Genomic DNA, 12,644 nt, shown 5'->3' with positions numbered 1-12,644 from the left:
TCTCCAGTTCAACAACCAAAACCTTGGCTTTTGTGTGGGCCAAACAAATTAAGCACTTCAGCCACAGTCCTTGTTGCTGAAGTGGTTGGGTTTTTAAACTATGTGCACGTCCTTTTTCCACATTTGGGTGGGTGGGTGTCCCCCAGGGACAATGCCATCTTGAGTTGCACCATTTAATATTGTGCCCTCTCATCATCTTTTGAATGTCTACTAATGCCGCTGTCCATTGTTGAGGTCTTGTGTCTACTCTCGTCTTAATGAAAGACTTTGTAACTTTGCCATCACTGCATTTGCTTTCTCCAATTCAAATAACGCCATCACCATCAGCCATCATATCTCCATTTATACATGTATTCTTTGCCAGAGCAAAATTATGGCTTCTTAATATCTCAGAAGGTGGACTCTCATAAGCATTGTCTTATCAAGACAGATATTTTTAGTAACCATATCTGCATCAATGACAGTTATCTAGATTTACTTTTGTGGGAAGGACAAGTATTGCCCTATTTGAACTGTCTATTATATATTTCTTACACTTCACTAATATAACATATACTGTATATATTACATTGGTCAACACTCATTTTATTGGCAATCATAATAGAGTGATTTTGGACTAACTTTGTGGTGCTGATTCCGAATATATCATTGGATTACTAGATGGGTTCTAATGTTTTAGATAATTTGTTACCCATTGAAAACATAAAAATGTTGGAAGAACAGAGGGATTACATCTCTGTCTGATTTGTTTGCCCAGAGTCTTTTCCTTCCCTTCTCCCTGCTCCAAGACCAAGCCTCCCCATATCTGAGACATATAAATACCTGCAAGTCAGGCATTGGGTGTTAAAGGCCTCTAAGGCTCCTCACTCTTTCCCTCTACCACCAGCTCTAATTTTAGATAGACTGACAAAAGGTGCCAATAAAGGCAGAATAACGTTCTGGTACCAGGATCTCCACTCCTTGATTCTGCCCTCTAAAGCCCCAGCCCAGCTTCGCTGGGAAGCAGATGTAGGTTTATCCCTTACTCAGCAATAATGGAAAACTATCTACTTATCCTCCCACCACATGTCAAAGTGCATTAACCACACAGAATTGCAAGTTAAGCTCCTCAACTGGCGATACCTCACCCCGGATTCACAAGATTTGGCCAAATCAGTCAAAATTCTGTTGGCGCCACTGTGCCCAGATTGCTGATATCCGGTGTTCCAGCCACTCTGGGATGAGGTCTTTGCCTTGATTTCCACTGTTTTGAAAACTACCATTGCTCCAGACCCTGCACTGGCCTTACTCCATTTATACCCGACTTCTATTCCTAAACATGACTGCTACCTATTGGGACATATGCTTATAGCCACTAGGGCAGCGATCGCTCAAAACTGGAAGTCTCCTACCCCCCACCCCCAACCATCACCCGCATTGTCTCAAAAATTTAATATAGCTTTGAGATGGAGACAGTAAATGTACCCTTTTCCTCATCTGCATCAGCACCTATTATAAAATGGTTTAGTTGGCATGAGTATGTCACAGACGGCCCTGGTGCACATTGGGATGCCTCTGTTTCCCAACTACCCACATCTCTAGCAGCATTGATTGAATCCCTGCAGTCTAACGACCAGGTTACTCCCACACTCACTTCCGTTTTACCATGAGTATTTCCAGAATACCAAAATGTAAGATAACATGCTGGGCGTGGCTTGGAGTAGTATGGAGTAGGACGTGTAGTTCTTGCTCTCCTACACAATCCGATATAGCTATCCTGATTAATGCTGGTTCTTGCTGAAAAAGATCTCTATACTAGTTGTGGAAGGCTGCTAGATGATGGTGACCTTCTTTGAGAAGAATCACAGCATTTAAAAACAGCAGCGGTGAGACTTTTCTGACAGCCTGTATATCTATACTGATAAGGAAATCCTTGACCTTTACGTTAGAGCATGTGGAAATTGATCCCTATGGTAGATATGTGTTCCTAAGGGCAATTGTTAACTTCTCCCCACTTATTATTTTTGCAATAAATATTCCACCACCATATAATAATGATGTTTTGTGTAAAGCCTCCTCATTCATGTCGCTATCTCTGGCTACCCCAGTGGTATGTCTGGGAGTTTTAATAATGTTCTACACGCAGGTTTAGATAGATGGCGGGAGTTAGGTGTACCATTACAAGGTGGTCCCACCGCTTTCTCTCGGGTCGTAGAAGAAGTGGGTCTGGAAATGTATGAAGATGCAGAAATGCTAATAAATAGCAATTTTCATGTCACTCAACTAGTTATAACACCTGGTTAGATTTGATCTTACCATCCTTATCGTTGTCCCTTTATGTAACTTCGATAGAATATTTGTTCAGAGGTATCTCAGACCACTCCCCGCTTCTTGTTGGTATAGACTTGTCAAGTGATAGAAGAGTAAGATTTTGTAAGCTAAACCCATGCTGGCTGAACACGATGGGCACGGGAGTAATCCTTACAGTTCCTTGGGAAGCGTTTTTTACTGACAATAATGGGTCAACGCATATGAATATTCTTTGGGATACATTCAAGGCCTTCTTGAGGGGAACTCTAATTAAATGTATTGCTGAAATTAAGAATTCCAACAGGAAGAAAGAGTCTGATTTAGAACAGCGTTGTAGAGATCGGGAATGTTTACATATAAGCTCACATATCCCTGATGATCGTCTACACTGGTTAAGGGCTCAGATAGAATGGAGAGATCATCTCCTAGATAAGTCTAAACGTCGGCTCTTATTTTCCCAACATAGGCAATACTCAGAGGCTGATATGGGTGGAAGTTATTTGGCTTGCCTTGAAAGAGATCAACAGTTCAGTAGAGTAATCTCAGCAATTTATAATAGTCAAAACGAAAAACTTTTTAGAGTTGGTGAAATTGTTGATACTTTTTATCAATACTATGAAGAAGCTTATACTTCAAGAGCCAAATATTCTCAGACGCAGCTGTCGGGTTACTTGGACTCTATCAAACTTCCCTGTCTTTCTCAGGACTCGGCATCTCTTTTTAATGCGCCTACTATGATGGAGGAAATAGAGTCTGCTATATCCTCATTCCCTGGTCATAAGGCACAGGGAATTGATGGCCTACCTATAGAGCTATATAAAAAGTTTAAAGACTTTTTTGTTCCCCAGTTGCTGGATTTGTATAATGGCCTTTTTGATTCAGGCTCATTGCCTCCATCTATGTCAGAAGCGCTAATAATGGTCTTGCCGAAACCTGGAAAGGATCCCCTCTATCCCAAGTCATATAGACCTATCTCTTTACTATGCACCGATGTTAAAATACTGGCTAAGATACTTGCCTCTAGGCTTAACTTAGTTATTTCTGAAATAATTCACCCTGATCAAACAGGCTTTATGCCCGGTAAATCCACCTTTTCAAATCTAAGACATCTCTATACTCATATTCAGTTGCCCCATGTGGCCGAGGAGGGGGCAGTTGTGGTGTCCTTGGATGCTGCCAAGGCCTTCAACTCGGTCGAGTGAGGTTGCCTTTGGGAGGTACTGCATAGATTCGGGCTAGGGGCGGAGTTTATTAAATGGATATGGCTACTGTATTCGGAACCAACGGCAAGAGTTTCTGTAAATGGGTACACATCTCCCTCCTTTAGTTTGGGGCGAGGAACCAGGCAAGGCTTTTTCCCCTGTCTCCAGTATTATTTGCGCTGGCCATTGAACCCCTTGCCTGCTTCATTAGGGACCATTTGTTAATTGTTGGGCTTCCAATTTGAGAAGTTTGTGATTATAAAGCTCTTTATGGTGAAGACATGTTGCTGTTTTTGTCGGACTCTGATTCCTCATTGAACTGTCTATTAGAGGTGGTTAATAATTTTGGAATATTTTCAAGCCTATTGATCAACTGGGACAAATCTTATATATTTCCCCTCCATGGCGTAAATCCCTCTGAGGATAGATCTAGACACTCTCTTAAATGGACCAAAAGGTTTAAGTATCTTGGAGTCTGGATATCTAATTTGGCGAGTGAATTTGTATCTCTTAATATTGATCCGGTTATAGAATATTTTAAAGTAAAATCACATATTTGGAAAACACTCCCCCTTATGGTAACGGGAAGGATTAACCTTTTTAAGATGGTAATACAGCCTAAATTCCTATACACTCTTCAGCACTTCCCGATATACCTCCCTCGAGCAATGTTTAGTAAAATAGACAGACTTATTTCCTCGTTTGTTTGGGCCGAGGGAAGAGCACGTATCCAAATGTCTATTTTATACAGAGCTAAGGCTGATGGTGGATTAGCGCTTCCAAATTTGAGAATATATTAATAAGCAGCACAACTTGCCCATTTGATTAATCGGGCGGGAGATCAGATTCCTCTTGATCTGTTGGGCTTTCTGGCCGAGCAGGCTTCAGGCGGAGCACTCTTGCTGCCTATGGGAATATTACTAAGGGTGAAATATTCGAGTAAGGTGGCCCCAATAGTTAAACAGGCTGTTGAAATCTGGCGTATTTCTCAAAATATAGTGGGAAATGAAGGTTACAATCCTTTTACTCCTTTGTGGCACAATCTCTCCTTCCCAGAGCTTAATAAATTGAGAGAGTATAATATTTGACAAAAATATGGTATAGTAAATATTGGACAGCTATATCAGTCTGGTACATTAAAATCCTTTGCACAATTATCAAAGGAAAGGGGGATATCTAATTCTGCATTTTACTGTTATCTACAACTTCGACAATCCTTGAACTCTCAATTTCTTACTTCTACTCCCTTAATTCAGGCATCTTCCCTTAAAAATAATGAAAGAAAAAAAGGCGCGCTTCTTTAAATTAATGAAATGTGTACAAGTGTATAAAATCATTTGAGACAGCAGCCAAGGACAAATAAGACCAATGTGCAAGTGCAAATAAAAGAAAAATGTTGTCAACGCTCAGAAACAAACAGAATTTAAAAATCACTGTGTCAGCATAAACATAAAGGAGAATTTTGTGCACAATATAGCTATATTGGGGTTAAGCTCACCTATCGGCGTCAAGGCATCTCCTGTAGGTGAGTCCCTAAGCTAGTGGTACAAATTTACATTCACAGTGTTCCATTTAAAACCTTCCCCATAACCTTCATCTTATAAAGCCTGCAGCAGCTGTAGGGAGTGGTCAACTCCCAAAAAACCAACTAGAAAATAGTGAAATAAAAAAAGGCGCGCTTCTTTAAATTAATGAAATGTGTACAAGTGTATAAAATCATTTGAGACGGCAGCCAAGGACAAATAAGACCAATGTGCAAGTGCAAATAAAAGAAAAATGTCGTCCGGCGGTCAGAAACAAAGAAAATTTAAAAATCAAGGTGTCAGCATAAACATAAAGGAAAATATTTGAATAAGGTGGCCCCAATAGTTAAACAGGCTGTTGAAATCTGGCATATTTCTCAAAATATAGTGGGAAATGAAGGTTACGATCCTTTTAATCCTTTGTGGCACAATCTCGTCTTCTCGGAGCTTAATAAATTGAGAGAGTATAATATTTGGCAAAAATATGGCATAGTAAATATTGGACAGCTATATCAGTCTGGTACATTGAAATCCTTTGCACAATTATCACAGGAAAGGGGGATATCTAATTCTGCGTTTTACTGTTATCTACAACTTCGGCACTCCTTGAATGTTCAATTTCCTACTTCTACTCCCTTAATTCAGGCATCTTCCCTTAAAACTTTTTTACTAAATGTGGGTAGAAATAAAACTATTTCCCAGCTCTATTCAATTATTAATGGTTCTTTGGCCCCTCAGGAGTTAGAATCATTGAAAGTGAAATGGCAGGTGAATCTGGGTCAGCTAACGGAGGAGGATTGGATTGACATGCTTAAATCTATTTGTGCTACAACCTGCCTACGGTACCAACAAATACATTTATATATATTTCACAGAGTTTATCTGACTCCAGTTGGTTTGCACCGTATGGGTCAGAGAAGTGATACATCCTGTCCAAAATGTAGTTTTTCCCCTGCAGATTTCTGGCATATGCTATGGGATTGTCCAGTAGTAGGTGCTTTCTGGGTGAAGGTCTGGAAATGTGTGATTGATACGATTCCAATGGCTCCCCCTATGAATCCCAAAATCTGTCTTTATGGGATATCATTAGATGATCTAATTGATAAATATCCACCTGTTTCTATTTTCAATTTAATGACACTCGCAAAAGTGGTGATCTCCCGGGCGTGGTGGCACCTGATCCACCCGATTTTCATAAATGGAGAGCCCTGGTTAATAATACAATGCAACATGAAAAATATGTATATACTAGTAGAAATGCTAAAGCTAAGTATCCAAAAATTTGGCCTACGTGGTATACATCTAAATACCGAGTCAGTTTGAATGATCTTGAGTCCCTGGATTAGAGCTTAAAATACGCTGGGAGGGGCTCGGTGTCTGGGAGGGGAGGCTCATTCTGTGCAAAATAAATAATAAAATAAATGCATAAGAAAGACTACAAAATATACAGAAAATATGTGGATTATAGAAATGTGCCGTATGGGAGCGTTAGAGTGTAATCTATGCATTAATATGTTGCAAATATACAATATATGATTGGCGGATCACTCCGTGAATTGTTCATTTATGTAAAGATAAAGTCGTAAATGGTATAGACTATAAAGTGTGCCTCACTAATGTCCTGCTCTAGAGGACTGGAATGAGATTAATGACCAATTATTGAATTGAAGTTCTTGACAACTGAGACATAACTGCACCAGATAGAAGCTTCAACACCAATCATATATGTAGTGAAATTAAAATCATTGATAAGTTTATAAATCAAAGCTTTCAGCTTTCAAATTTTTCCATACTTTCCAGGGAACGATTTACAAATGTATTTGAAGCAATCACCATCTTTGTCCAATGCCTTAACAAATTGTTTCATTAGTCAAAGCTTGATATGGAATAGTGGATTATTTGTTCTTTTGCGGTCAATAAATTATCAATTTATTCTTACTTGAAACACACTGAATATACAAATTGTCACTACAACCACTCCATATACAACTTCACTTATTTTCACTAATTATATGGACAAAAATATATTACATCGATGAGAAACAAGAAAAAAATGCTCAACTGACAACTGACTGCTGATTGGGTGACCGATCACTTGTATATGGAGGGGGAATCTTCTAGAATGATCGTGGAATGACCACCTAGAATATTTGTGTGTCTCACCTTCTAGAATATTTTGGTAGATTCTTATATGCAAATGTTATGGCTAAGTTCTCTATTAATTGAGGGTATCCATTATCTCAAAAACTAGAGCCAATTTGAAAAAAATACTTTCAGATTTGAATTCAACAACCACAAAATACCATAATTTTTGTCAAATATCCTTAGCTATTAAACAATTATTTTTTGTTGAGCTGTGTTATTTATACATTCCATATTTTATATATGGGTCTTCGGGAACGCCTTCACTTCAAGTCACGGCAGTCCCCTTTACCCCGGGGTTGTGCAAAGTGAAGGCTCCAGTCTCAATGCCGCTGCACTTTCATGTCACCTACAGTCCCTCTCCCCCGAAGGCATAGGCAATTTGAGCTCCAAACACCACCAGCCAACTGGCATCAGACCAAGGAGATCCGCCCATTCAAGGCATCCTGAAGCAACTGTACTAGGTAAGATAATACACTTGAGGTTAGCCAAATGGACAAATCAAAATTGACATTTTAATCTCAAACTTGACATTAGTATGTAGATACATGCTATCTGGATGTTGATATACATGGTAACTGGCACAGAGCCGTAACGACGGCGGTGCGGGTGGTGCGACCGCCCTGGGCGCAAGCCCAAGGGGGCGTAGCCGCCCGATACCTGACTCCGTGCCCAGAGGAATCGCCGCTCTAATTCAGCTCCCCTACAAGTAACAATCCATTCCCGGCAATGCAGTGAAACTCATGTGCGTTCCACCGAAAGCAGGAAGTTCGGCATTTGGAACGCTTTTGCGTTTCAAATGCAGAACTTCCTGTTGCTCATATCTGAAGATTTATTCTATAAATAAAGCATTTTTTTATGCTTTTGGTCTATTAACAGAACAGGTGTCATGGCATTAGTGTCATAATACTCGTTGAATAGACTTCCCCATGCCAAGGAATAGGGAAGCCTTTGCGAATGATGGGCTGTGAATATTGCTGGTGGTAACTGCTTTATTATCACTTAGTCCTATATTAATACATACTATTGCATTAGGAGTACAAATAAAAATATATTTCCCCCCATAAAGGACAAATTAATAAAGTAAAAATGTTTTGCAAAGAATTAAAAATGCACCTGTGTGTGTGTGTGTGTGTGTGTGTGTGTACATATATATATATATATATATATATATATATATATATTATAATATATGAATTCTTTCAGTAAAGTGCTAGCCACACCCACATTAGGTTGGTCACACCCACTTGTCAAATGCCACTCCCACTTAGATGGCGGGCACCGGTGCCCAGTCTCGCCCAGGGCACCAAAATGTCTAGTTACGGCACTGAACTACGGCACCATCCGCTATTGATGAATGCTCTGCCCATCGAGAAATGCATAGTACTAATCTTTGAAATTTTTAGCATGAGTTCAGGCCACCTTTGTCTATCATCATATAACATGTAATTATATAGAGACAGCAAATTATGTTGCACTTTACTTTTGGTTATCTACTTGTCTCGATATCTACTGATGCCTCTGTCCATCTAATGACATGTGATTTTTACTGCCTCTTCACTCTCCATAATGCATGCTGAGTAACATTCCAAATATTTTCTGTACATAGTGTTTCAACATTTTTATCTCTTGCACCTTACACTAATCTTTTGTTGTTGTTTATTTATGTAATAGGCTAGCCTCAGATGGTTACATGATGGTGAAAGTCAAAAATGCCCGGAAAAAATCTTTACATGTAAACACCCTACATATATAAAAAAATCAGGGGAATAGGTGCTATCCCCTTGGTGAACAGCAGCAGGAAATCACACAAGTCCAGATGTTTCAGGATAACAGCCACAGCTAGTTTATTCACCAGCTTGAAAATCTAAAAAACATAAACAAACTCCTAGCCATCTGGCTATTAGCTAATACATTTTAGCAAGACCCTCTCTCAGGTATTGGACCTTGTGTCCAAACACACAGTCAATATATAATATTGCTCACCATAGCAGAGTGTCTTAGGAGGCAACTCACCTCTTCCCCAGGTCTGAGACCCTGACTGCATATTTTAGCTGCTTTATCACAGGCACCTCACAGGTGCATTTCTTGATCAGTCTGTTTAGAGACTGGTAGATCAGAAAATCCAGACTGAGACTTATGTTTGGTGCCCACCCTTCTCTTTCTCCATACATAACACCAGGACCCTTACCATGGTTTGTTACCACATGGAAACACTTTGTGGGAAGATTTTCCCACACATCTAAATTCTCCCTGCTGTTTTAAAGCACACAATGCAGAAAGCCTGGGACACATACCTCTCCCATTAAGTCTCCTTCCAGTGACTCTGTCATATATCCCTCCCCCCCCCCTTTGTTTCAACCTACGGATGCAACACTTGTAACCCTAAATGCTCATCTATTTCTTTCTAAAACGTTTAGCTTTATGCTGTAAACTGAGTCGGAGGGTATTGGCTACAGATCCTTTCCAACCCAAAGGAACAATGGATAGTGGAGAAACTGGGGTAGTTGCCAGCAAACTTTTATAATGAGACGTGGAAATATGGCACAGACACTCAGAGCAGGATGATCAACAATTAAAGACCTCTTTTTGAACCCCTGGTTTATTGCCAAGTAAGGATACAACAATCTATTACCAGGTTCTACTTGCCTCTGATTAATAATTTTGACTCTCTCTCTGGATTTTATTAGAGTGGGTCTCTTAATTGCTCTGAGGCATAAACATCTTCCTTCACTTTAACATCAGGTGTACAGTTAACAGTCTTGAAAACATTTCCCATCTCAATAGAACTTACACTCGCCTGCAGTCCATTGCTACCCTTGTCCTTTCCTGACTCACCAACCACATTTGATAAAGGTAACACTTCTGACTTGGGGAGAATACCCCATACCACTGTATCAGTAACATTACCATGTGGGTCTGGGCTATTCACTTTGGCAATCGACTGGGTATTCCACAGCTTCCAAAAGTGGGCACAATTTCTCCCAAATATCCCATCAAATTTGAAATCGGGAATTAATCCCATAGTGACTACCATATGACCATACTGTGTTTCTACTTGTACCTCAGTAGTATCATAACGCAGTGTAGTGTATCCCCGTGTATGCAGGTTACGCCAACAGTTTTCCCTTGATGCTTTAAGGGACTCATCAACTCAGCTTTTAGAAAAGAAACCATGCTGTCTGAATCTAACAGTTGTTTTACCCTTTTACCTTCTACAGAAACTTCACAAATTAATTTGTCAGGCTTAGCCTGTCGGTTTGCAATACAGGCTAACTGGGCACATAAAGACCTTCTATGAGGTATATAAGCATTATTACATTGCATAGATTCAAAGGTATGTGAACAGTTAGCAGCAATATGGCCTAAGCCACCACATCTAAAAGAGGCAATCACATTTCTGACATATGTCTTATGAGGCCGGAACCTTCTTGGCATAACTGGCCAATCTCCAGTTTCTGAGCCTACAGTTTCTGTACATTTCAGTTTATTCTACCGCCTAGCACCCTTTTCCCCTGGAACAGTCTTACCAGAATCCACTGGAGATCGCCGTTTCCGAACTAGAGGCTGGCGGGGTGTATTCTTCATTTCTTTTGTTGCTATATACTTGGTCTGTACCACTTTCAATGGAGCCATAGATGAGGACAGGAACTCAGGTTTCTGACAGGGTTGATTTTGCAGCTCCTTTAACTGTTGCCAAGGCAAGTCGGTAATAATCGCAATCTGCCATTACCTTTTAAAGCATATTAATAATTTCCTGAGTGCTTGTAACTTGAGGCTCATCTTGGATAATCCTGGATCACTTGACTGCTTTTCTTTTCCTGAAACCCAAGTAGAAGGTGTCTCAAAGCCATAGGCAAACCTCTCCACGTTATCCTTAACAGTTTGTATTCTGCTGACATTGTCTTGAATAGATTTAGTAGCGTACTATAGTACTTTTTGAACTGTGGACAACTCTGCTAGAATTTTTCGGGTTTGTTCCTGTTGACCTTTATCTTTATTTCCTTTTCCATTTATTGATGCTTGTTGATCTGCCAGTGCAGATATCTCATTTCAGCCTGGACATGGGAATCTCTTAACTCTTGTACATCTGTTTGAGAAGCTCGCTCTTCTAATTGTGCTGTCTGAGCTAGGAGGGTTTCGGCAGCCAACGTATCATGCTGAATCTTTAATTCTTCATATTGAGTCTTATATTGCTTTCCAACATTTTCAACCTGTGATATGATCTTAATTTTCTCTTGTATATCTGTGATTTTGGCATCCAGTTCTTTCTGCAGATTTTCCTTCTCATTCCTCAGTTTTACTGCTTCTTCTTTTGTACTCTGACATTGACCTTGACTTATATTGAGGTCATATTTACTGCGTTCTGCAATCAGACATCTCTGCTGTAGTTCATCCTGCTTCCTATAATCTCCCTCATTCCCCCATCCTTCTTGATACACCTTTTCCAGTTCTTCCTCCGCAGCTCGCTTTTCTCTTAAGGTGCGTTCAATAAGGCTTTGCTTCTCTCCACATTCCATTTGCAATGCTGAGAGGTCATCTGTCAAACGTGAAATCTGCACATTACAAAGATTTTTGTCATTTTCTACCTCTTTTCGTGTCCTCATAGCAGCTTCTTGAGTTATCTTAGCTATTACCTGCGTCATCTTTTCAATATCTTCCTCCTTTTGCTTTTCTCTAAGAAGTGCCTGGTCTTTCTGAAGGCTGGCTTCTTCTAAAATCTGCATACAGTCATGGACTCTGGAAATAGCTACATACTTCTCTCCTTCCAAATCTGAAAATTTTGCCTGTAGCTCCCCAATGTGTTTTTCCAAAAGCGTTTTTTTCCATTTAACTGTTCTACATTTTGCACTGATGCTCTCAACCTGGTTTCTAATTGCGTTACTGCAGTCTGAAGATGTTGCACCCATTTGTCTGACACTTCTGCTTTGCCCCGGGGCGCCAACACCTCATTCTCAAGCAAATTCTTTTCCGACAGCAACATCTCCCTTTTCTCACTGAGTTCAGAGTTAGATTCCTGCAACAGTAACAATATTTGCTTCAAGCTTCTGTAGCTTAGCTTGAAGTTGCGGTATTTCACCGTTCCCTTTATCTTTATGCGGGGCCCCTGTCTTTGCAGTTACCAGAGCTTTTCCCTGCTCTGTTTTCAGATTATCTTGTAGCTCATTTATTTCTCTCCCCATTTGCTTCATATGCTGCCGTTATTTTAAACATTCTACTTGTGCGGCTTCAAACCTTGTTTCCGCAATTTCTTTTTCTTGTTTCAGCATTTCTAAGGCTAGTTCCTGAGACTTTTGTCTTGCTTTACTAGAGCTCACGTTTTTACGGAGGGCTTCAAGGCCTTGTTTCCGTTCTCTTCGATACTCCTGTTGTTGCCTGCAGGAGTCCTCAAAGTCTAACTGTTGTTGCCTCTGGGTATCCTCTAATTCTAACTGTTGTTGTCTTATGGCGGATTGCTGGGCCATAGCAGCGTGTAGAAAGCCTTTTA

At 40.1% G+C, this 12,644-nt stretch overlaps 1 protein-coding gene across 1 annotated transcript in view; it reads right to left on the bottom strand.

The window, feature by feature from the left end:
• Positions 1–12,066, bottom strand: part of LOC142139875 (uncharacterized) — a 187,628-nt gene extending 175,562 nt beyond the window's left edge. Inside the window, exon 1 of the mRNA XM_075197734.1 lies at positions 11,461–12,066. Within this exon, the coding sequence (XP_075053835.1) occupies positions 11,461–12,066 (606 nt within the window). The remainder of the gene's footprint in view (positions 1–11,460) is intronic.
• Positions 12,067–12,644: the final 578 nt, after the last annotated feature.

The sequence above is a fragment of the Mixophyes fleayi genome, chromosome 2, assembly GCF_038048845.1.
Source record: "Mixophyes fleayi isolate aMixFle1 chromosome 2, aMixFle1.hap1, whole genome shotgun sequence".
Lineage (NCBI taxonomy): Eukaryota > Metazoa > Chordata > Amphibia > Anura > Limnodynastidae > Mixophyes > Mixophyes fleayi.
This window is presented reverse-complemented; position numbering and strand designations above follow the sequence as displayed.